The following is a 27,234-nucleotide window of genomic DNA, read 5'->3' as shown; positions in this document are numbered from 1 at the left end:
TCAATCCTCACCTTACTTTAGGTATTGGGACTATTTGACATAGCTGATCATTTCCTCCTTCTTGAAATATTTTTCTCCTTGGTATCTAGGACACCAAGACCTACTTCACTGGTTACTCCTTACTCTTTTTTTCTGGTTGCTCCTCATTTTCTTGAAATTGGAGTACTCCAGGACTGTGTCCTTAAATCTCTTTTCTTCATTATCTATACTCATTCCTTTGGTGATCTCATGCAGTCCTATGGATTTAAATAACCTTTATACACTGACGACTCCTCAATCATATCTCCAGCTCAGTCTTCTTTGCTGAACTCCCAACTCTCATAATCTAACTTCCTACTTGACATCACCACAAGGATATACAGGAGACATCTCATGCTCATCATGTCCACAAGTGAGCTTCTAGTATTCCTCCAAAACCTATAAGGAACAATTTCCTATTGCTGTTAATAGCAACTCTATCCTTTTTGTTACAGAGGTCAAGAGCTTTGAGTTTTTCCTGATTACCGTCTTTCTCTCACACACTGTGCTCACTGAGGTGAGAATATTTCTGTTGGCATTATCTCCAAAATGTCTCCAGAATCCAATCACTTCTCTGCCATAGGCCTGGTCTAAGTCCCCATCCTCTCTCAGCTGGCTGAGTTGTGACAGCCTTCTATTGGGCATTCTTGCTTCCAGCATAATCCCCTCAGAGTCCATGCAACATAGCAGCAGAGTGATCCTGTTAAAATATACCAGTTAGATATACCAGTCCTCTGCTCGGAATCTTCCAATGGCTCTTCATCTCACTCTAAGTAAAAGCTAAGTCTATATAATGATCTAGAAGGCCATAAAAAATCTCTCCCAGTACTACTCTCCAACTTTCCAACCTCATCTTTTACTCTACTCCCCCTGGTTCACTCCACATGGCTCAAATGCCCTAATTACTAATTAGCTGAAACGACTGGGAATTAGATTGTACTAATAAGTGAAATACCTTCTGAAAAAATTAAAGACCTACCAGTAACAAAATATTCTCCCACTTAAATTTAATTTCACATGTGACATCTTAACAAATCCAAACAACAATGGAAGGGGTTAAATGTCAAAATAAAAGAATCTTATGGATTCATAAGGCAGCTATCAGCTTTCAAAGACCTATATATTATTATGTGCCCAGAATAGAAAAATTTAATTTCTAGGGACACCTGGGTGGCTCAGTTGGTTAAGCGGCTGCCTTCGGCCCGGGTCATGATCCCAGGGTCCTGGGATCGAGTCCCACATCGGGCTCCTTGCTCAGCAGGGAGCCTGCTTCTCCCTCTCTCCCCCTCTGCTTGTGCTCTCTCTGTCAAATAAATAAAATTAAAAAAAATTTAATTTCTAAATCTTTTTTTCTTTCCATTGAGCAAAAAAAATCATGATAACTATGTCTTAAGATTTAAATGCATTATTACACATAGTCAACCCCAGAGGAATTTTAGCATTTACATTTTAACACAAAACACACATTGCTCTCTCAAAAATGACTGCTGGGTACAGGGGAAAGCATTCCTTGATCTGACAGTGCTAAGAAAGCTTTGGAAGTTTAACCATTACCATACAGAATATATCCCAATCTTTGTAACACTGTTCATCTAAAAAGCATAAAATATAAAAATTCTTAATTTCTTAAGACTGTTGTTATTCCATTTTTATAAAGCACACACTGGGACATTCCTTAGATAAGATTTTAAGATGAGATTCCAAAATACCAATACTCCTTGGGACACCTGGGTGGCTCAGTCGGTTAAGCATCTGCCTTCGGCTCAGGTCATGATCCCAGGATTCTGGGATGGAGTCCCGCATTGATGCAGGGACTTGATCCCCTGCTCAGTGGGGAGTCTGCTTCTCCCTCTACCTCTGCCTACCCCCTGCTTGTGCTCTTTCACTCTCTCTCTCCCTGGCAAATAAATAAATAAATAAATCTTAAAAAAAAACAAAAACAAAAGAGCAATACTCCAAATAATTATCTCTTCTCCTCTTGTTCTGTCTTTGGACAATATCTTGCAAATAAAATATAAAAAAGATTGCCAAAGACTGGTCCTAAAACTATTTGCCACAATCTTTTACTATAACACTTGTCACAAAATAATATATAGTAATTATTTATTTATCTCCTCTAATCTACCCTGAGCTCATGAGAACAGAGAATATGTCTTAATTTTATGTTTGAAGGCTTAACACAGTACCTTATACTTAGTAGGGTATTAAAAAATGAAAGTTATTGTCAGCTTTTGATTTACATTACTAAAAGGGAACAGAGGACATGAAAAACCCAGTTTGGTGAATTTGACTTTAAATTTGTGTGAAAGATTTACACCAACATTTCAACACAGGCCTGAGTGATATGTGATGCATTTCCTAGGAAAGAACAAAACCACAACTGTGAAGCCATGATGCAAGTCATCGGAAAGCTATCTAACCTCATGATATATAGTGTATTTTGGTTTTCATTAAGATAAAGGCCCAGTTTGACCTCGATCAAATCCTCTGGAATTTTCCAGACTGCAGTGACTACCTCATCCCCGTTTGCCCAAGATTTTCCTGGTCCCAAGAAACCCATTCATCCCAGGCAAACGGGGATGCCTGGTCACCCTACTCTAGCTTAATGCTGAATGAGTTTCCTGGTTCCTGGAGCTGTCCCAAGTCAGAAAATTGTGTGTGTGTCTGTATATGCGTGCCTACGTGCAAGCGCACACAGGCATTCTGAATAAAGAAAGACTTATTCCTCTGCCAAACTAGGAAAAGAATCCTATTAAAAGTTGGCTCACGAGATAACAAAGGATACTTCTCTTTCCTTTCAAACAATTCCTTTAAAAGATTCCAGTGCAGTCTTTCTCAGTCCATCTAAGCTCCACATACTCTTCAAGCTCTTCCTCCAGCCTCTTGCTCTTGCTACAGTTACAAAAATGGCTTCATCAGATAAAACTTTATGATCTTTTCAGCACTCGAACATGCATGTAAACATCACCCAGATTCAACAATCATTAATTATTAAGACTTCGTGACACTGGCATCTGCCATCTCTTTTTCTATCTTTTATTTTTCCCACTGAAGTGTTCTGAAGCAAACTCAAGACACTGTTAACATCTCGCCCTTACATATTTTCATAGGTGTCCCTAAAAATTATGGGCATTTTCATTTAAAACCCAAAGTTATTACATTTAACAAAAATAGTGGTAAATCCATCTAATACCCATAATGAAGCACCTTTCCTAATTGTCTGAAAAACTTTCTAAAGTTGGTTCGCTGGATGTCAGGATCAATTCTTTTGGTTCTTGTGCCATTAAGTTTCCCTACATCTACAACAGTCTTCATCTCTCCTTTTTTCTTTTTTCATGATCCTGACTTGTTGAAGAGAGCTTGTTAGTTGTTCCCTGTCCTATGTGACGATTTCCCTTGTGCCTATTTCCATTTTCTGTGTTTCACGTAAATCGGAACTTCCTCTTTTCACTAGAAACTTCTTCAGCAAGAATACTTCATAGACAGTACTTCCTACAGCATTGTCTCAGGGGACATATTATGTCTGGATATTCTACTTTTCGTGATAAGATTGCTCTGTGTACCATCAGTTTTGCAATTACCACCTCTGTGACCTGTGAATTCCAGACATCATCCTTGTAATTTTCTTAACTTCCTGCCATCCTTTTATAAAGTATATATGAACAAACAGAGGATCATTACACTTAAAAATTCCAATACTTATTTCCACTTTTTTATAAAAACATACTTTTCAGATATGGTTCCAAAAATGAGGTATTACATATGTATTTTCTCAGTTTTAACTGGTCTCAATTATCAGTTACCTTTACTCACCATTCCCTCCCCAATAGAATTCCCTTTTAAGATATAAAAATAATGTATTCCCTCTAAAATAATATAAAGTAAAATGTTCTCTCTACTTCTTCCCCTAGCTCAACAAACTCCTTTCCTGAAGGTAACCATTGTTTATAGATGCACAAGTATCATTTGAGATTTTTTTCTGTGTACATGAACATGTTTTTCTAAGTTCTTTTTGCTGTTGTTTTGGTCACACAAATGGATCATATTATACTCTTCTGCAATTTGCTCTTTTTCTCTTAAAGTATTAGTGTATATAAGTTTATCTTATTCCTTGTATAGTATTTCCGCTGTGTAGCTAGCTGTACCATGATTATTTACTCATTGTCTAGAAGTTGACAGTCAGGTTCCATCTCTGCTCTGGCTATCTTAAAAAACACCTCAAACTTATCATTTGGTTGAGACAGATCAGTATTTCCCTTCTACAAATAAAATACTATTATCAGCCATTAATATAAAATTCCCTGGAAAATACAATAACCACATAATCAGAGCTTATTAAGTTTCTTTCAGGCAGAGAGACATGATCAATCTGCTTGCTAGGTATACCTAAGAACCTCTTTGAGACAGTGATACTTTAATCAAAATCAAAACAACTTGCAAGCTAGAGAATCAATACGGGCATGAGTCCATCACTGATGCCTGTCTTTCGAGGGAGATTTAGAGCAGTACCATAATGAAGATTAGACAATCTCCTTGAAGTTTCTCAATTCTTGGGCTTTTATAAAGAGAATTTAAAAAAGAAACTATCTGGGGAATAAAAACTGATGGACCCAAGTAAAAACAAAACTTTTCTAAAAAGATATTTTATTCATACCTTTTTCAAAAACTCGGTCTCCTTTAACTTGTTTCTTCTACAGATTACATATTACTTGATCCTCCTACAGTAATGTTTTCTTTTCCAATCTTTTTGTCTGGTCCTGGGCCTCATGATCAATGGTTCTCTAAAGCACAGTACCTCGAGCTAAATACATATATGGTTTCATCACAGTGGACTATATCAGGAGTATTACTTTGCAATAATAGACATGATACCACTCCTAGAGCCTAAGAGTGTTTAACATACTAATGTTTTTCAGTCACAGTCTCTGTAATAGGGGAAGTTAGCTGACAATCATACCAGTTTCCTCACCAAGTTATTTTCAGGCTAAAATGAAATAGAAGATATTTTGAAAATGCGAAGTTGTTTATTGAAAATAATAGCTAAAATCTACTAGAGACTTTCTAGGTACCATGCACTTTTCAAAATGTACTATACGTATTGTATGTGATTAACTTGTATTGACTCGTATTTACTTTACAAATCGATTACCAGAGCTAGAAACTATTGTAATCTCCATATAAAGGGGGAAACTGAGGAACAGGGAGATTAATACAGCAAGTTAATAGAGCCAGAGATCAAATCCAGACAGTCTGACCTCAGAATTCCCATTCTGCTTTCCTTCTTTTCCTCTGGCTGGCTGCTCAGGTTCTGGATAGCATGTTCAGAAAGGGACTAGCACAGATGAGTGGCAGGAAGAGGAACTCCTGGTGGGCAGGGGTCACGTTGGTAGCTCTAGCTATCTCAGCACTGATCCACAGGGTACTATATGTGAAATCCCATGAATGATGAGAGTGCGACCATCCCACTGGATGAAGTCCTACTCAAATGTAGGACTTCTTAACAATAGTTGTCTAGAATAGTAAGTATTAGAGGACAAGAAAGAATAACAGGAAATTGAAACCGGACAAGACAATTTATCTGCGTCTTTCCTAGTGTTTTTTCCTACATATCTCTAACAGACAGTCATTTGGTCTCTCGAACTGAACCCCTGCAGTTGCCTCAACTGCTTTTTCCAGAGTAATTTTGAATACCTTCCTGGTCACCCTCTGGCTAGTCAATATACCTCCCTAATGTGTGCAACTGTAAGTTCAGCACTAAGTCAGATATGGTCTGATCCAAACCAGTGAGCTTTTTTTTTTTTTTTTTTTAAATGTATTCAAGCAGAGCCAGATGGCCATCTGTCAGAGTTCTCATAGTGAAGGGTTCCAACACTGCACCGGGAGGTTGGACTAACTGCCATTTAAATTCTCCTCCAAATAAGATTCTCTGAATTCTAGATAGGCTACATGAACAGAGGTAAATATGACTGATATTTTCCAGCCCCAGAGAGGATATTCTTCCGACGTAACACATGTCATCTTTAGGAAGGAACCTAAGGCATTTGAAATTTGGAGAATTTATGAAATATCTTATAAAATAAAGTTTCTGTGCTTCAGCTGCCTTATATAGTAAAAATTTATTTTTAAATTGAGACTGTAAAGGACTATCTTTAAGTGTATGTATTGGGGAGAGAAGGAGAGGGGAAAGGAAAGGAGCATACAAGAAAGAAAAAGAAATCCACAGAGGAATCTTTGTGTGAATAAAGTTCTGAATGCCAACTTAATTCAATTTTAACTTAACGTTCTCATCATGGAAACTCCAAGGGGATTCTTCAACAGCCAGAAATTTGTTTTTCTCTTTTCCAGCCTCAGATTCAGCAGAACCGAAATGCATGCATGAAAATGAGTTTCTAGCTTCCTCTCACTGGGATTGTATGGGAGGGGGGAAAAGAATGCTTAGCACTCTCGGAAGGTGCAACATGAATTTTGTACTGTTTAATGAGAAACAGCTAGCAGACTTAATGGAAACCAGGTTTCATGTCTGATACGAACCTGATGCTTTATACCTTAAGCAGCAAATTTTTCACACTACTCACACCTCGCAGGAATTCCTTTGTATAATTAATATTCACAATCTCAGGTTTTAAAATGTAGACATCAAAGATTTTAACTAACATTCAACAGATAGTTGACTTATTCTTGAAACAGGTCACAAGTTACATTGGCAACTAAAGATTATTTATGAGGGAATCATTCCGCGTTAGATCATTAAATAGTCATTTTAACTGTGCGAACTGGGAGAAATTCCTGTAGCTGATTTTAATGTTGTTAAGAGCTCTAGGATTTGGGAGATATGCTATCACCTCAAAGTTCCTTCAGTGATAAAGTCCTTGCTGTTTCTGAGCTTGTGTATGCGAATTTGGCAGCCAAAACTAGCCAAGAGCAGAGAGCCTAGTTCTGTTCCCTGCCCAAAGCCCCTTCCCCAATTCTATGAGGTACTGAACCCTCTCTGAAACTAGGAGATTACTTCAGTGGGCATTTTTACAGTACTCAGAGTAGGGTATTATCATGTTACTATCTTCACAAAAGGAAAATCAATATATGAAATGTTTTATATTTAGAGTTTGTCTATTTTCAAATTTCCTAATTTGAAATATGCATTTCAAATAATTATGCATGGTATTCATAGTGCTGTTTCTGAAGTTTTACTACTGATGCTGTTCTCAGTAGAGAAAGACATTTTCTTATTAGTCACTGAAAACAATCTTTCTAAAAAAAGAATATTATGGGAATTTTTGATATTTTTGAAAATTTCCTTTATAATTCTAATTTAATTGAGCAAGTAAGTAAATGGATGAATATGCACGGGGGTGGGGGAGGGAAGCAGGCTTCCTGAGCAATTATTAGAAAAGAAGTATTTTTTAAAAAGGTAGTGATACGAAAATAACCAGGTGTTACAGACTGAGTGTTTTGTGTCCATGCCCACCCTGGGAAATTCATATCTTGAAGCCCTAACCCTAATGCGGTGGTACTTGGAGACAGGACCCGAAGGAGGTAGGTAGGGTTAGGTAAGGTCATGAAGTGCGGTCCTCATGATGGGGTTAGTGCCCTTATAAAGAACAGACATCCAAGAACTTGCTTTCTCTCTCAGCAAGAAGGCAGCTATCCACAAGCCAGGAGAGCCCCTCATGAAACATTGACCATGCTGAAACCTTGATCTTGGCCTTCCCAGCCTCCAGAACTGAGAAACTAATTCGTTGTTTAAGCCACCCAATCTACGGTATGGCAATGGGAGCTGGGATACCAGGTAACTGGTACAAAATGAATTAAGAAATTAACAGTTTATATTGGTTTTGTATTATGGCCAGACCACAGTTCCTAATAATGCTCATTCAAAGCTACAGATAATCTCAAAGTTCTTAAGTCCATAATTAACTCTTCCCTTTTTGCTGCTTCTCATCAGGCCAGAAGTTTCTGAAATCAGACTTCTCTTTGTCCCTAAGCAAGGCTTTTTACCCATTAAGGTTCACCCTTCACTAAAAGGATTTAAGAACTTTTTTTGAATACTTTGCTGTTACCTGATGTTAACCCAAGAGTTTAAACCAAAGAGACCATATCAAATCAGAATCATTATCGGGCTATTTTTAAATATCTTCATCAGGCAGTTAATTGATACATGAAAATATGTGAATAACACTGTCCACCATCCCAACTCAACCACAGAACGTGGACACGGGCAACACCCCGGAAGCTACTTTGTGTGTTTCTTCCACATCCTCTGCCCTTGCCACTCTACCAGATGGATGTTTTTCAAGTGAATGTTGCAGCTCTAATCTACTCTACCCTATAATGTTTGGTTTACTTGTAGAGGCAGAAAGAGCACTTTAAACTTAGATTCTTGCCATTTTAAAAGAATACGCTTTGTTTTTAAAGCTTTTATTTTTATTTATTCATGAGAGACAGAAAGAGAGAGAGAGAGAGAGAGAGGCAGAGGGAGAAGCAGGCTCCCAAGGAGCAGGGAGCCCGATGTGGGACTCGATCTCAGGACTCTGGGATCATGACGTGAGCCAAAGGCAGACGCTTAACCATCTGAGCCACCCAGGCGCCCTAAAAGAATACGCTTAAGTGTCACTTTCGTAACCAGGCTTCTAAATCAAATTTTAGCAATGAATCATACTCACAGCAAAATGATTTAGTACTCACTCCTTTTCTATCCCTCACCTAGTAACTAGTCTAATGTTGACAACTGTGGGAAACATGCTTTTTGGATATGGATGTAGGAGAAACCAAAGTTAGGAGGAGGGTGGCTAAGCAGAGCTAAAATGAACTCCTGTTTTACCACCTGCTTTTTAACACAGGTCCCTTTCTACTAAAAATTCTTTTCTCAAAGAGAGAAACAGAGCATAGTTGGCATGGGTACTAATTACCCTCACCAGTAGAAATGTCATGCTTGACAAAATAGAGACTGTTTTAGTAGAAGCGATTCCCTAATGAAAAATAAAAAAGACATTTTCAAGCCCTTATTGTTACAAAACGAATATACACAAGCATAAAGATTTTATACAATATATGCCATCATAAGTAGGCAAGAAAACTTGCTCTAAGGGATTTCTGCATTAGAGTAAGACATGCACAGCTCAGCAAGATGTACTTTAAAGAAGAGATTAGATTAGATATATAATTAAATGTAAAATACTTAAAGAGTTCCCTAATACAGACTTATGGCATTTTGACCTTCCTGTAATTCCAAGTAACATCTGAACTATGGTCCATAAAAGTTGGAAATTAAAAAATGGGCTAACTTTTCATCTACCAAGATTTGCCAAGAACAGAAGAGGATGATAAAAACCACAAAAGCCTATAGAGAGCTAGGCATGGGCCCTCAGGCAGTGCTAACACTTTCTTAAACGGAAATAAGGCTCTATGGAAACTTTATTCCAGATTCCAGGAGTGTGTTATCTAGTGTGACTCCATACAACCTCACATAATCTAATTCTGTATGACTGGTAATTGCTACTAACTCTAATGAGAAATAAATAACAAAATATATTATTACAATCCTAAAATGCTGGAGTTTAATTTTAGAGGTCATATGGCTCAAATCCTTCATTTTATGGGCTAAAAAATGGAGAACTCAGCGGTGCTTGGGTGGCTCAGTCAGGTAAGTATCTGACTCTTGATTTCGGCTCAGGTCATGATCTCAGGGTCATGAGATTGAGCCCCGAGTTGGGCTCCGTGCTCAGCACAGAGTCTGCTTGAGATTCTCTCTCTCCCTCTCCCTCTGTCCTACCCCCAGCTCACATTCTTTCTCAGAAAGAAAGAAAGAAAGAAAGAAAGAAAGAAAGAAAGGGAGGAAGGAAGGATGGAAAGAATCTTTAAAAAAACATGGAGAACTCAGAGATATGACAAAACTTGCCTAGTAATAATTTTAACTTAAAATTTGGTCTTCTAGCTTCAAACTCTTGCTTTTTCCCATAATACTATGAGCGCCGCCCCCAAAAATGCACATTAAATTAATGTTTGTAATCCAAGAGGGAAAAGAATCTTAAAATGTAAGATATAAATTCAAAATAATTAAACATATCTAAAGAAATAAATATATTTGGAGATTTATCTTTAAATCTTCACTTAACTCTTCCTCACAGCTCTGAAAGAGCCATTTTCAGTAATCCTCTTGAGAAAAGATGTAATCTTTCCTGCCCAAAAGATAATAAGCATTGAGTCATATTTTCTTATAGTAGGAGTATTTCAATTATCTTTATTAGATAACAAAACACCCCAAACTGGTGGCTTACCTGGGTGGTTCTTCTACTCTACGTGGTATGGGCTAGGGTGCTAGGGATGGCTGATGTCATCTGGAGGCTAAACAGGGAACTCAGTTGAGGGTCCAATGTCTGGGATGCCTGGACAGTTATTCAGAGACTTAAGTGAGCTCAGGTGGGTCTCTGGCTAGAGGCCTCCACGTGGCTGCTTGGGCTGCCTTATGGCATGGCAGCTGGGTTCAATGAGAGAGCATTATTACAAAAGCACTAAACTGGCAGCTGCCAGGCCAATTCAGGGGCTAGTCCCGAAAGTGGCCTAGCACCACTTCTGCTTTATTTTATTCATCAAAGCAGTCCCAGGCTTAGCTCAAAGTCAGTGTAAGAAGGAACTAGACCAAAGCAGAAAATAATGAGAGGCATGGTTTCATTTGAGAGGTCTTCAAAGTAACAATCTATCATATAATGGCTGTTTAAATCCTGGTCAAACATGGTATTTGGTGGAGACTCACATTGAGGGAGGGAGCTGTTAACCAAGAATACTGAGAAATTCTACATTACAATAAACAAATGTATATAACCCTAAAATTCAAATATAAATGCAAAATGAAGTTCACCAATCTTATATATTCTTTGTGCTTCACTGGATGTGTTTATGGAATTCAAATGAATACTGTGGCATTATTTTCAGCCAGATATTAATTTTTTAATAAATATAGGCTTAAAATGGTTATATATTATCTCAAAAACAGGTTTCTGAATTTATAAACTGTTAATATAAACAAATTTATTTATTAAATGTGATGGTTTGGGAGGGTGGTGAACATCAAGCTCCAAAAGAATTAATTCAATTATATGCTTTATAGACCACCTGGTCACATACATTTCATCCAAATGATATCTGTGACTGAGCTTGGATAATAAAAGACAATTTCCATGGTGAAGTGGGGAATGTTGGAGTACTCAAAACTATACATATGTCCGTTCTAAATATGTCCAAAGGCTTCGAAAACATGTATCAAAGGAGTAGGGATCTAATTTACTGAGGTTCTACTATGTGCTACAATGGTATACATTAATCACATCATCTCACTTCATCCTCTCAAATACCTTGTGTAAGGAGTATGATTATCTCCATTTACAAATGAATGCATTGCAAACTGTAGAGCCATGGTCACACACTTAGAAAGTGGAACAGCAGAGAAGAGAACACAGTCTGTCTGACCTCTGAGTCTATTGCTCTTTCAACTAAATAATTCTTTTATGGGTATCTTCAATGGATGGCACTAAATTCTACTTTATTTCTCAGTGATTTCTATTAAAAATTGGTTTTCAAACACTTTCCTGTTTCCAGAATCTTATTCATTATTAACTATTTTACGGAAGCAAACATTTACACAGTAGAAATCTGACATTTAAAGATACCCTTCAGTAATGTTTCTGAGTTTAAATCATGCTCCTCCAACTGCCCGTTCACCGAAATTTGTCGTTTCTTAGAGAAGAGAATCCATGCCTAAATACTAATGCTTTAAAAGTGGCCAAAAAAGCCAAAAAACAAAAAAACAAAAAACGCCTTAAATCTACACTGTATAATTAAGTCACAGCAAAAGGAATCATACATTTTTTTAGAGCATTAGCTTCCACGTACAGGATGTCTTAATCATTCTATCAGGTGTTGAGCTCCTTGTGAACCAATACCTAAACACATATTTATCTCCCATAACACTTAGCACAGTGACCTATACACTGTATAACTGAGTGCTGGCTGAATGAATGAAAGGAGCAAAAAGAAACGTGAAATACCAGAAATTACACTATCACTCTTTATAAAAATAAAGTACCAACCAAATATTCGTACCTTTCATTATTTGGTGACAATCAGAGTGATAGGCACAGTACACGCATGCAGACACCCATTCCTACTTAGGAATATGTACAGTAACACCCAACTCCAATCTATTCCCTTGGCATAAGGGGGGACAGACGTAGGACATTTATTTTGGAAGGGGATAAAGGCAGCCAAGAAAGGGAAATGACACAAGAGGGACCAAAAAGAACTCTGAAGTGGGTTGAGTATTGGAATAATTTGAGATGTATTCAAATTTTTGTTCACTGTATAAAGGTATCCTTATGAAAATTAATACTGAAAAACAAGAAACCATTACCACCTTAAAGTTACATATCAAACAATTATTTGGCTGATTGCTAATAAAACATCTGATCAAAACACTCTAAAGGGAGAATAAAGGACAACAAATCTAAGTTTGAAAACATAGGAAAAAAAGAATTCTAGAAAGGGAACAATCTGTTTGAAAGATCTAGTTGCATTTCACTGCAATTCAAAATAAGGAATCACAGAATGTTATGTATAATCATAATGGGTAGGTGATTGAAGAATAAATTATATCTATGCCCCTATGTTTCTAAAGTGGCCGTCATTTAGATGTGTATATGAGTGTACAAAAGTGGTATTTTAGAACAAAATATTATAACAAAATTTTGTCTTTGCTCTTTGGGGTAAAAAAACAATTGGAAATTTCTTGAGTAGCCAAGCTCCACTTTGATGTACATGTAAAATAAGAGCATAAATAACAACATAAATTTCTTAAAACCTTATTGGTACTTCACTATTTTCAGAATTTTATAGGTTAGAAAAACAAATGTTTGTGGGAAATAAAAACATTAACCACTCATATATTACCTAATTAGATAATCACCAAGTCACAGTATAGAATTAAGAGACTATTTAAAAGTTACACTGTCATTGTGTAGTCCCACCTATTGCATTGAAAAGGAATGCTGCAGTCTAAAACTCCCACATATATTAAGGCAAATTCTGCACCTACTAGTTAACGTATAAGGAACATTTCCTTTCTAAAAACATTACGAAATTGACATTTCCATGGGCTTTTTTTAAATTTACAAATCAGGAATCATAGTGAAAACAGAGACAGCCAAGGATTCACTTAAGTATTAACACAGTCATTTAGAAACCCTGTAAAATTAAGTTTGATTCTGCCTTGTGCTCTAAAAATGCAAATTTAAGAAATAAAACTTTATATACCTAACTTACTATATATGTCAAGTACCTTTATCCTCTTGCTAATATACAACTGACTTCCTAATTCTAGATAAACACATGCAAATGGCCTGAAAAAATACTAAATACATGACAGACTTGTAATTTCACAGCTAGATTTGCTTACACATTTTCTTGACACCAATAGCAAGAAAACAAAAGATACTGTCATAACTGAGGGATCTTATCCCAATCTCCATTAGCACCCAGAATATTTACCACTTTGTGGCTTTACTGTAGCTGGCACATTTAATAAGAACTACTCTGTGCCATAAACAAAGGTAATATCTAAATATGAACATAATTATATTTTAATTATGAAATTTTACTTGCATTTTGCATACCGATGCACAATTGTGAATGATTTTTTTATGTTCTATGCATAGCACCGAAACCTAACAAATGCTTAAGTCTTATTTCCTTTTTCTATCTAATCTGAGCAAATTAATAATCTAAAAAAGCATAGGAACACATTCTGGAGAATTCCTGCATTATATGTTATGAATCCTATAGCACAATATTAATATATGAAACACGTTCTTAAAAATGTTCTATCCATTAAAATATATAATTTTGTTTCATCATATAACTCAAAAATAAATTAGTAAAATAATACTAGTAATAACATATAATAACAGAAAATATAAAGTCTCTTATTCACATACTTCTAAGTTAATTTTCTAAATGGAAAAGAGCACAGATGATTCTTCACTCAGAGGATAAAATTATGTTTATTAGGGAGCAATATTCATATCCTAAGATTCTGCTACCTGCAAGGTGCCGGGCTTGGTCCAGTGCAAAATACAAAGAGCTAATGGATGAACAGAGGAAAATCTCTGTGGTAAATGCCATAGAGTAATACAGAAAAGGAGCCATAGGAATCTGGGTAAGGAATACACTGGTTCCAGCTAAAGGAATGAGGGATGTATATCCTCCTTTGGGGAGAAGGAAAAATAAAGGGAGTTCTATATAGTTATGTAGGGGGTGAGGCAGGGAGAAGAGGTAATTTGTTAATTATCAGTGTTCATGCTCCTTAATTATTATGATTTCCTGAGCTACAAATGGGGCTGGCAAGGTATAAGGGTGAGGATGGGAGAATGAGGCTGGGATGGAAACTGACTCCTGCTACAGTAATCTCACAAAAATCCTGTAATATTAAGATGACTAAGAAAACCTGAAGTCGGCTGGGCTCTAGACAAGCTCTATATAAGGATACAGTTACACTTACTATGGTTAAGAAAGCCCTTTTCTGCACTGTGATAAAAGTCACTTTATCTACTGAGAGGATCCAAACAGAATCTGGAGCTCAAAGTAACTCAAGAATGTTAAAATCCCCAAAGCAACTTCAAAATCGAAGGAAAGAAAATGAGCAGTTATCATTTAACAACATCTCCCAAAAGTCATCAATAATCCTGAGCAAATCTTTGCTACTTTATGGCTTGAAATATACATAATTTAAACTTTCATTAAAGTAGAAGTCTTTTCTCCCAAATTATCCAGAGAAACTGAGTGCTCACTAGGCCACATGATACTTCACGATATACGAGCCAGCTATAGTAACAAGTAACATATATTCTTAGGGGAGGATTCAATTCTTTGCCACTATTAAATGCGTTTCATTGGAATGGGAAAAAAGCGTGAAGGCACTATAAAGACATTGTATCTAAGGGGTGTACCATCCACCCTGACATTTTCCAGAGCACATTTTCACTATAAATAATATCAAAGAAACTAATTCTTTAAATGTTAGGCACAAAATGATTTTCCTCAATATTTACGGTGTAACTTAATATTTTATGTTTTTAAAATGCAAAATCTATCCTTAAACATTAAGATAGGAGCTGTCATTTTTAAAAAAGACTTTACAGTACAGATTGCTTTGCTTTTTAGTATCTATCAGGTAAATCACTGCAAAACTTTGCAGTCAATTACCAGAGGCTGTGAAGGGTTACATTTCAGCCTATAATCAGCAAGAATACAAAGCACAGAATGAAGATGCCAGCTCTACATTTTATACATGCACCTTACATTTATAACAACTGTAAATTAATGCAGAATATTTCTCTCTCATCTATTTTTTCACTATACCATGATAAAAACTTAGCCAATTAAATAAACAATAAACAAAAAAGCTGGACTGTTACATATCTAAAACACTGTTAGCATTTTCTCAGCTCTAAATGGAAAAAAGTGTTGGTATCTAGCAAACAAATCTCCCTCTGCCAAATAGGAAATAAAAAATGCAAATACCCTCCCAAAGACGGGTAAAAATAGGACATAAACAGATATTTCCAATTTCCACGATCATACACAGAAAATAATATATGTTGTTATAATTTTAATCACCGACAAAGCTGCAGTTCCATTTAACAAACAACTTTCAGTGTCTGACATTTAAGAGAAAAGGCTTAAAAGCCATGCTTCACCAGCTCTGTGAATATGTCACAACTGCCAATAACCGATACAGCTGCATTTCATTTTATGGTCAAAAGATGCCAGTAAAAATACAGTTATATAGACATATATGTGTGTATACATATACATATATCTATGCCAACTTCAAAAATTTTCAGCATAAAGCAAGAAGAAATTGTTGAAGGAGGATATCATATTTTAAATAACTTACCTTTCGCCCATCACTTGCATGGCAATTCACATTTAGAGGAGTCAGTAAAGCCATTAGTTTTTCTTCATTACCACTCCTGTAAAAAGGTAGTGAGTCAATTCCTATAAAATTATAGAGCTTCTTATGAATATTTATGGTTATTTTTCAGAAGAGTGGAAAATAATATGGGTTTGCTTTGATTTCTTGTATATGGTTCTCAATGAATCTCTTTTGGTATAGTCAATTAAATTAATATATTCCTAATTAATTCCTGTTAATCATCATACAGTGGTACATCTTGGGTAATGTAGCTTTCTACATTTTCATTTGTTTTATTTACCTGCATCAAGTCACCTTCTTAATTACAAACAAACTTTATTCTGATAAGTGATCTAAAACACTGGACTTAAAAATACATAACAAAATGATGAAAAAAGCTAATTAATTAAATTATAAATGACCAAGAACAAAAGAAAATGGATGAGAATTTTAACAGTTACTTTATGCCCCCCATTCAAGCTTTGCTAGAAAAATTTTCAGAGAAAAATGAAGAGATAGGTATTTAGATACTCCAAGAAGATCATCCGAAAAGCTGGGCAACTAAGGTCTGCAGGTACCCTACGGAATGTTTCAAATAAAATTAACCTTATAATCTTTACCATGTTGAAAAACTCTTTTATCATTTAACACACTAATCATGTAAAATAAAGTATACAGAGACCGAGTATAAGGTCTTATCTGCATTATCACGTAAAATACAAGCAAGACAATAACATGTTATAATTTTTATAGTCCTCCACCTGCCCTCCCCCTTTTCTCCCTTACATGCATTATACTCACTTAAAATGAATGGAATCACTTACCTAGCAGCTTCTAGGAGTTCGTCTTTCTTGTATTCACCTAGATGATTGCAAAATATCATGCTGTTAGCATTTGGCAGAAGACAGATTAAGAAATGCAGTAGGCAGCAAATACAGAATTAAAGAGAGAAGAACAGAAAAAGAGAGTCCACACCCCGCTGGGTGATGGAGCCGTGACGTTAGCCAGCTTGTGAAGGCAGCATCACCAGTGCCTTGGAGACGGGCAGCAAATTGACGCAGCTTCTTGTCCAATCCTCAGATGAAATAGCTTTCTTCAGACAACCAATGAATGCTAAATCTCGTGTCCAGAAACACATTCCCTCTGATAACAGCATGCCAGCTGAAGACAATGTCCCCTCCCCCCTTTCCTATTCAGGCTGTCACAGTATACTTGTGAAGCATAATACATTCTGAGACAAAAGCAAAATAATGTGGCTTTTTAAAGGTACAAATTACTAGGCTTCAAAAAAAACCTCAGTTTTATTTGTAATGACATGGAAAGTTTTTTCAAAAAAAATTAATTACCGTTGCCGAGCATTATAGCAGTAGAAAAAAATACATCGGCATCATGAAGCTTTTGCCTCAACAGGGTAGGTCTGTAGACTAGAAATACGTGAACTCCGTACCAAATGCTATCAACCTCTTGGAGGCAGCGCTCCAAAAACCAAAACAGTGAATACATTCTTAAATGACAATAATATTCTAACATGCTGCAGTCTTCACACTTTATATACAAATTCAATACCAAATTTTAACAAACAAGAAATCTTAAAATTATTTTTAAAAAGGAGGCTGGGGTCTCTGAGAATAAGCAGATAGCCAACTATTGAGATATGGATAATTTTTCTCCCTTCTATTTTTTAAAACAGCACTGAAACCAGGTATATAATTTAAAACCTTCGATACACATTTCTTAGCGTATTCAAGATCTAACAAATAAGCTTCTTTGGCAAGCTCAATTGAAGGACAAGGAATTTTAATAATACAGTGTTTGTTCATTCAATAACCAAAAATAACAGCCAGGACTATGATTCAGCTATAATATGCTGACTCAGTTTGCTATATCATGAAAGAAATAATTATACAAAACGTCTAAGCAAACAATTACATGAAAGCCAATATTAAGCGTACATATAAGAAGAAATGAAATTTTAGATTAAATGAAAATGTTATTCTATTCAGAATTAAGCTTAAATTATTAAAAATCTTGTCATTTTATAAATATGGATTTCTTTGTATTTTGTTTCTATTTTGTTACGGAATGCAGAATATTGATGCAAATACTATAAAGACACCTAAGGACAACCAAGCCTATGTTTAAATTCTATAACCCATCATTAGCAAATATTCTTTTAAACTTTGTCTTGCTTCTCAGATTAAGATTACATTAAAATGTAGAAACTGTACACAGTTATTTTCAAATAAGGAAAAAGTTATTAAATATCTATTCTCTCCTAAGGGAATTTTATATACCACTAAAGTCACAGATTCAACAATATACACAGATAAGCTAGAATGCATTATTCATGATCATGGAGTTGGTCTTTCCAACTTCCCAAATATTGTATTCCATCCACATTCTTTAACTGACTGAGTTTTAAGATTTATATTCCTTAATGTCCTGGCCAATAAGGTTCTTGTCTTCCCAAAGCCAAAGACCTACGTTTACTATACATTTTAGGTGGCAATATGGAAGTTAGTGAGTCAACTTAAAAAGCTTCTTGTGAGGAAAATGGCATAACCCATACCCTCAGAAGATGCCTTAAGAATGAGGAGCAAAATAAGTCAAATTATAAAATTATCTGTAGAAGTCATTTAGTCAGTCCATCAACAAACATTTATGTGAAAGGTCTATATGCCAGATTCAAAACCAGAAAAGACACTACTATCATCTCTGAACTCAAGGAATATTCGTCTATTAAGTGAGACAAACACATGACTCTGGTACAGTATGAAAAGAATCTTATGAAATGCTATAAAGAGCTTAAAGCCTAGTCTAACTGAGATTAATAAGAGACAGGATAATTGTGGTTCAAGGGAGGTTTCCTAGAAGAGGGTAAATGTGAGGTGATGCTCAGGTGAAAAAGGGTGAAGGAGAAGCAAGCAACCAAAATAAAGAAGAAAGGAGGAGGGAAATAGTAGGTCTGCAAACCTGAAACCACACACACTGCAGGGGAATGGGTGAGCAAGCACGAGACAGAGAAGGAACAGATCATGAATGTCTCTCTAAGAAGTCTGAACTTTATTTCAAAACCAATGAGGAAGTAATTGAAATATCTTAACAAGGGGAGTGCAAAGTATATTTAAAGACCTGTTAAGTTTTGTAATTATACTCTACTTCAGTGAACTGCTGTTGGGGAAGAAAGTGGCCCAAGAGGTAGGGGATGGGGAGAGACAATGAATTCTGCCACAGTTTATATTTTGAGGTAAGTATACATTCCCTGGTTAACAGTCACAACACATGAAAATTGGGAACCAAAGTACCTACTACTGAAATCTGAGTCATGGTGAAATATGACTCTAATAAGCTAGAAAATAAGACTGCAAAGTACTTGGGATCTTCAAAGTTCAAATCAGTCTACCTACATACACTTCTCATCAAGTATAGCTTATTGATGTTTTCTCCAAAAGGCACATTTTTACAAAAATGTTATTCCTGCATGGATAAGATGATAATAAACCAAACCTTTCTAAAGGAAACATCTAAGTGCATCTGAGAGAGTCAGGCACAGGTATTACAAGCGACTTCCTACTTTTACTGTTAAAGACTCTAGTACTTTAATCAGCTTTTCTGCAATACATTCCAACATCCACTATCTGGTGCCCAAGGACCATAATCCATAAACAGTCAAAGCTATTCTTCAAATGCTACATCTCAGCAACAACTAACAGTGAATTTCGAGTCCCTTGTACATTCTGACAACAAATGTGAGCTACTTAACAGCCAAACCACTAGTTCTGTTTCATTTTAGCCGAGAATCTGAAAATATTCTGGCTGAGACTACAGTGCTCTATGGGGCATTTATATTCTTTAATAACATCCAGATAAAGGCTAGCAATAGATCAGCCAGAAAGGAAACTAGGCAATTATAGTCAAGATAACAGCAGCCAGGAATGCTGAAAATAAATGGCTTATATTTTTTCTTTGATTAGAATAAAATAAGTGGGCTTAAAAAAATAAGCAAGCCACAAAGTTTAGTTTCCGAAATCTGATTTTCTTTTTTATTAGTAAACTAATGACAAGATATATGTAAAAATACACACACACACACACACACACACACACACATACACGGGGAGGTGTGAGTCAATGTGTTAAGGAGGTATGCTATCAGAAAGAAGGTTTTAAAAAAGGTTAAAAAAATAATGGTTAAAAAAGGTGAAAAATGAAACTTCCCTTTGTATTTTTCTGAGGTAGTTAGAAAAAAACTTCTCTTTTTACTTAGTATGAAGGCAAAATTACTTTTTGAATAAAAATGAAGAAAACTGGGGGGCCTGGGTGGCTCAGGAGGTTGAGTGTCTGCCTTCAGCTCAGTTAGTGATCCCAGGGTCCTGGGATTGAGCCCCACGTCTGGCTCCCTGCTCAGCGGAGAGCCTGCTCCCCCCTCTCCCTCTGCCTGCCTCTCTGCCTACTTGTGCTCTCTATCTCTCTCTCTGTCAAATAAATAAATAAAATCTTTTTAAAAAGTGAAGAAAACTTATATCAATAAATAGGAGTCATAATTATTGACTTATCTCAATTTCAACATTTTAAAGTGCTTTTGCCTCTTTCTTCAGTAACTGACAGGATCAAAGTAACCTTAGTTTTGTAAAACTGAGTCTTTTGGTTTTATTGAGGTGAAATAGCATGGAAACATTATGAACACAGAATCACAAATTCTTAGAGCAATGAGGGACTCAAAAAGGATTATGACTTTTCTCTACTTTGAAGCCATGCACAATACGTGCCTATAGTAACATCTTCTTAGATGCAATGAGGGGAATGTAATTTGAAAGTCACCTTTCTTCTGTCACCTCACCTCCAATTTCAGAATCGTTCTCCTAAGGGATCATCTGCAACATATTCATTTACAGTTAATGAAATTGACACTGAAGCAGTTAAATGAATTGTCTAAAGTTTTACGGAGCATTATTCATGATCCGTCAGGCTCTGAAAAAAGCTAATATGTGAGCACAAACCAACCAAATCTGAACTCTAAATGACAGATATAAACAAAACAGTAACAAAACAGTAATAGTGATAAAGCAATTTTATAAACAACAATAACTAGCTTTAGATAGGTTAAACCTATTTATTTATGTAAGCTAAGTACTTCCATCAAAACCATTTTAAAGCATTTGAACTTTCAGATGAGCTTGTAAACATGGACCAAAAAAAAGTATACAGGGCTTAACCTTTCAGTTTGTTTTAACATTGTGGACCAAGGGAGTAGGAAGAGAAAAAGTCATTCTGGGTCTACTCAAATGATCAAAGCATTTGGCATTTCCTATAGCATGCTTTAATTCTTCCTGCCTTAGATATCTCAAGGGAAGGGCTATGTAAAGACTTTGTAATCAATCATCTCAGTTATCAGCTTTAGGGACTCTTATGCTCCTGAGTGCTAAATAGTACCGTGAATTGATAATTCTCACAGAGATATTTTCTCGTCATGGTACCAGCAAATATAGGAGATGCACTGATTCTTGTAGCTCACCTGAGAGCCCATATGGGGAATAAAATATTAATTTAGGTGACAAACTCCACTGTATTTTCACTAATAGATTTGAAAATTTAGAACCAACTATGTAGTTATGGAAGGAATTTCACTAACGCACCAGGAAATAATCTAATCTCAAGAAGCTAAAGCTATGGGTCTTCCACCAAAAGCAATTTTCGGACAGACTGCTATTCTACTATTATAAACTCCAGAAATTCTTGAATTATTTTTTTCTCTCTGAAATCTTTCATAAATATTTCCAGGACAAATGGAGAAAAATTACAAAGTTATCAGAGTTCTTAATGCCTTCCTCCTACTTCTGAGTCTTACCAGTCTTCCCACTCATTCTGATACTGGATTCAAAGTCCATACTATTAGTTAAGTCTAGAATCATGGTCAAACTAAACACTCCACATCCATTCTAAACACAGAATCATTTGGGGCTTTTAAATTCTAGGCTTGAACAGAGTATTTTCCTAGCAGAGATCCTTTTCTTCTTTTGCCTCCTACAACTCTGACCTTTTCAATTAGCCAACATTAGCTACCATTAAACATGGCCTGTGCTATAATACCATATAACCTCAAAGCTCTGCTGCCCAATACAATATGCAGCACTCTCACATAGCTGTTTACTTTTATGTACATTAACATTATAAAAAAATAAAAACACTGTTCTCGGTTGCACTAGCCTTATCTCAAGTTTTCAATAAGCATGTGGGGCTATTCTCTACAATAGCAGACAGTGCAGGAAGAATGTTAGAATAGTTCAAACGTTTTGGGACCATGCTACTTTAGTGTTTTTATTGACTATTTAAGAAGTCACCCTGAAAAAACAAAAAAAGAAGTCATCTTTTACTTTAATAAACTACTTTCCATATTATTCTTAAAGCTGTCACTGCCAAAACGCTGTGAACTTTTTGTCCCCTACTAAATATCAAGCAACTTCATCAGCATGAAACATGGGGGGAAACACTGAACTGTATGATAAAAGATCTGGAGTGAATTCTAGCTCTGCCATCAAATTACTTGTGTGACCTCAGGAAAGTCACTCTATCTTCCAGGGACCTTCCATTTTATTGTCATCTGGAAATGGAGGGTGAAGGGTTAAATGACCTCTGGTTTCAGCTCTACAATTCTCATCCTGTATTTGATTCTCAGTATGGCTCAGATGTTTCTTTTGGTTTTTTTTTGCTCAGATCTTCTTCTGTGACAATTTTAATGTTGCTCTAAACAAACTTTAAGGAAAAACATAAAATTATCTGGGGTACAAAATCTCTACTAAGCTATTATAAAACACTACACCTGGGAATTACAGAGAAAGCAGTAAAACAATTTCATTCAACCTATACTATTTACTTAGTTAATTCTAAATTTTTGGGAACACTCCAAATAGAAGCTAAATGAAAACAGCTCTTTCAGAAGAAAGTGATTTGTATATTACTGAATTTTAAGAAAAAGACATCCAAATACAACTATATTATCCTATATCACAATATTTAAGTGATTAAAAGATAACAACAGATTACATGTCAACACAAAAACCTAAACCAATGTCTTAAAACATTCCAAAAACATTCAAACATAACAAAGGCTCTGCAAAAAAACATGTAATGCAATCAACAAATAATAGAACTGTTAACAACTAGTTTCTTTGAATGTAGTAATATGACCTTGCTTACCCCAGCAACATCTAAGATACGTGTCCCATTTATGGACTCTTTGCAGAGTTTCAAATAATTTAAACCTGTTTCTGACTTTCTGTCAATTGTATTTGGCATGTAACAAGACTTTCCACTGGACTTTTATTGTTTTTGTTTTGTTTTGTTTTACATTTTAGGATGAGTGTTAAATCTTTTTTTTTTAAATTCAATTACCCAAAGTATAGTACATCATTAGTTTTTGATATAATGTTCAGCGATTCATTAGTTGCGTATAACACCCAGTGCTCACCCCATCACATGCCCTCCTTAATGCCCATCACCCAGTTACCCCATCCCCCCACCCACCTCCCTTTCTGCAACCCTCAGTTTATTTCCCCGGAGTCAAGAGTCTCATATGGTTTCTCCCTCTCTGATTTCTTCCCATTTAGTCTTGCCTCCCTTCCCCTATTGTCCTCTGCACTATTCCTTATGCTGTTGTTGTTGTTTTAAAAATATAAATATTAAAATTTGGGACATAAATATAAATATACACTAGCCCCCAAAAAGGGTTATAAGATATATATACTCTCTAAAAGACTGGATATTAAAAGCCAAGAAAGGTGTTCCTACAGGACATTATTAACCAATGAGATATTCTGCAAAGTGTGCCTGTACTTACAAAGAAAAGGACCTTTTAGATTATGCTGTAGAGGGAAAGACCTTTTGATATATCAAAAAGAAGACAAGACAGAGTTGCATGAGACTGGGAGACGTGGAACATTGATTTTTTTACTATCACAATGTTCCTATAAAAGTGGTTTGGAAAAGTAAAATCCGTATTTGATCCAAAACAGTTAGGCCAATAGTTTCATATTCTTTGTTTCTACACCAGTGGTGCTTTTTCCATAGTCATCCATCCACAATTTATTTGCAAATCCCAAATCCAAAAAGCTCCAAAAATCCATCTGGCAGAAAAACTTAACCAACTTGGTATATATAACTATCATATATTTCATTGCAAAAATATTAACGCTTGATTACAAGGTGCAGCACCAGACTCTACTGGGATGTTTTATAAGATATAGTAGATGTACAGTGTCTTATTTTATTTGCTTACTGATATATAATTTATATACAATAAAATTCACCCTTTTTAGATTTATGATTCTGTAAATGCTGACAAACTTATACAGCTGTGTGGCCACTACCTCAAGATACAGAACATTTCCATCACCCAAAAAGTTTCCTCATGCCCCTCTATAATCAATCTCCTATCCAACCCCATTTCATGGCAACCACTGATCTGATTTCTGTCCCTATACTTTTACTTTTTTTTAGAATGTCATATAAATGGAATCACAGAATATGTAAACTTTTGAATATGGATTCTTTTACTTAGTATAAATGCTTATTCATGTCATTGGACATACCAATATTTGTTCCTTTTTATTGTTAAGTAGTAGAGCATTACATGAATGCACCTGAATTTGCTTACCCATTCACCAGCTGAACAACAGGGGTTGTTTCTAGCTTTTGGTGATTATGAATAAAGTTACTATCAAGATTCAGATTTTGCAAGGACAAGTGTCTTCATTTCCATGGGCAAATTCCTAGGAGTGGGGGTGCTGAGTTTATAGTAAGTATATGTTTCAACTTTGTAAGAAACTGCCATTTATGGCTTTCTAAAAACTTGGAAAATTGTTAATTCTGGAGTATGGATGTATCACCTATCAAAAGGAGTAAGAATAAAACAGAGAAGTTAACTAATGAGAAGTAAGACAGTACTGCCACAACCTCACTAGAAATCCCAACCCCTCCTCTTGTAGGGGAAATTCACCTAAACTGAACCAATTTACACACCTTTTAGTTCTTTGCTTCTCACTTGGGCTTTCGTATATTTTTAAACAGGGAAAATACACAAATTTGATCTCTTCATTCAAGAAAGTGCTTGGTATGTAGTACCTGCAATCCCAGAGCTATGAGAATATAACAAAGCATATTTTGATTTATAGGAACCATGCTGTTATCTGCAAAAAGAAAATTACTTTCCTGCAGTCTTTACTCTTATCAGGATGCTTGGCCCCTCAATGCATCAACCTACTGAGGACCCGGAGCTTTGTGAGACACCTACTTGGGGATTGTCCAACCTCTGCTTCTTACAACAAGTATAAGGAACTAAAAAAAACAAAGGCTAATATAGAAATACAAGTGACTACCTTTTGAATGATATAAGAACTGTCTTGTCTTCACTGTAATTATTGTATATGATTGCATTTATATTCTTAGTATAATGTATTTTGTCCTTGGATACAAAGTCTCTAAAAGGTGTAGTAACCTTATTTACAATATGGGGTCTTCTCATAAAGCACCAACTGTGATTTACTTCTTCCACTACAAATTCTTAACTTACTCTTTGTCCTGTATTTTCCCAGAAGTATCACTAAGTCTCTTATTCAAGGTTAGAGTTAATTAACTTTAGTGAAGTCTGATTAATGGTATTATCCTAGCCATAATCTTTCTCATTCAAACTCTTGTTCTTTTTTCAAAAACTGCCTTTCACTTATTAGTTCTCCTTTGAATAACATCCTTTACTCATTTAACAAATATATATTCGATAACTACAATATGCCGATCATAATACAGCCACTACTACTGTATTGTCAACTGAATCTTGCATCAGTAGGAAAGTGATAAATTTAAAGCCAGCACACCAGGTATGGCACCAAACCCACAGAATATCGCATTCATTTAGCAGGCAGCAGCACAAAACTGTTCTTGATGGAAGTGTATCACCCATGGGAACATTATCTGTCAGGTGTGTTGAGGAAAAGTGGCTGAGGACCACTGTTAGGAGATAACAGAGCTAAGCACTATGGTTTTAAAGCTTTTAGATATTTACCAGTGTGACTGAGAGATAGAGACACTGTGTGTGTCTAGGTATGTCTGTGTAAACAGAAGACTTAGATCAGGGTAATGATAGTTCCTAACCATTTTTTGGATCATGGACCATCTTAAGGAGCTAAAGAAAGCAGCCTTAGACTCCCTCCCTAGAGAGAAAATACCTTGCACATTTGAACATAAACTCAAATATTTGTTTTAGAGTTTTTACAGGCTTCTTGGATTCATAAAGTTACCAAACCTTTGGTTTGTGTTCACTGATTCCAAATAATAATCTGACAAAAGGCTTGGCGAGATAAACGGTTTGATATCCTTATTTTACACGATTCCTTTAAGACCCCCAATTTTAAAACTATGTAGTGACAACACTAGGACTGTAATCTCTGCCTTTTGACGGTATTTTTAATTGGAATGATATGCAGTGATTTCATGAAGTCAAGTCACATACGAGCTTGGCCATACATTTCTTGGCAGGATTTTAACATGTGGAAATGGACTGGAGGTTGGATAATTATCTACATGAGCAAAGGAGTTCGGAAAATTCAAGGTGAAAAGTGACCAATGTCAAATATGTTGTGAAGGGATGGAGGACACTGAATAATATTTCAAAAGAATAAATATGATCTATTTTTTGAAGGATCTGGAAACGTTATATTGCAGAATCGAACACTATGTTGTAAGGCACAGGAAGAGGGAGTTATTCTTTTGCTTTTTTGAGCATGAGAGTAAGCTAATCAAAGCTGAACTTAACCTGGTAACTCAATGAATTAAGACCTGGAGACAGTGGGGATTAGTTACAAGGCTACCAAGGGAGGATGGTGGGAGGAAAAAGAACATAAATGGTGGCAGTAGGAATGGAAAGAACGTCAAGGAGAGAGAAGGCACTGAGCGGATCACAATGAAGCAGAGCTTGTAATCTGATGTGTTAGCTTTATTGTGTGACTATGCATATCACGTTACATAGCTATAAATAGTATAATTTAAAATATTTATATCTTGATCTTAGATTAATACTTTGTCCAGTAATCTTGCTGAACATAACCACAGAAGCACTTTGTTGTTTCGGTTTGTACTTAATGAGTATATTACTATAGGTTCAGACTTCATATACTGAGAAATGCTTATTAAGTAAGAATAACCTATTTAAATAATATAGCTAATTTATTTAATTATTAATTTAGTTGTTAAAATTGAACAGC

The 27,234-nt window shown here is 35.7% G+C and overlaps 1 protein-coding gene across 1 annotated transcript in view; it reads right to left on the bottom strand.

Annotated features, from left to right (window-relative positions):
• Positions 1–27,234, bottom strand: part of TNKS (tankyrase) — a 202,611-nt gene that overhangs the window by 73,182 nt on the left and 102,195 nt on the right. Inside the window, exons 4-5 of the mRNA XM_028087573.2 lie at positions 16,804–16,840; positions 15,962–16,037 (exon numbers count right to left, since the gene is read on the bottom strand). Of these exons, the coding sequence (XP_027943374.1) occupies positions 15,962–16,037; positions 16,804–16,840 (113 nt within the window). The remainder of the gene's footprint in view (positions 1–15,961; positions 16,038–16,803; positions 16,841–27,234) is intronic.

Source organism: Eumetopias jubatus, unplaced genomic scaffold (assembly GCF_037043125.1).
Source record: "Eumetopias jubatus isolate StellerSeaLion01/CBP00866 unplaced genomic scaffold, mEumJub1_p1.0 scaffold_2, whole genome shotgun sequence".
In the NCBI taxonomy this organism is placed as follows: domain Eukaryota; kingdom Metazoa; phylum Chordata; class Mammalia; order Carnivora; family Otariidae; genus Eumetopias; species Eumetopias jubatus.
This window is presented reverse-complemented; position numbering and strand designations above follow the sequence as displayed.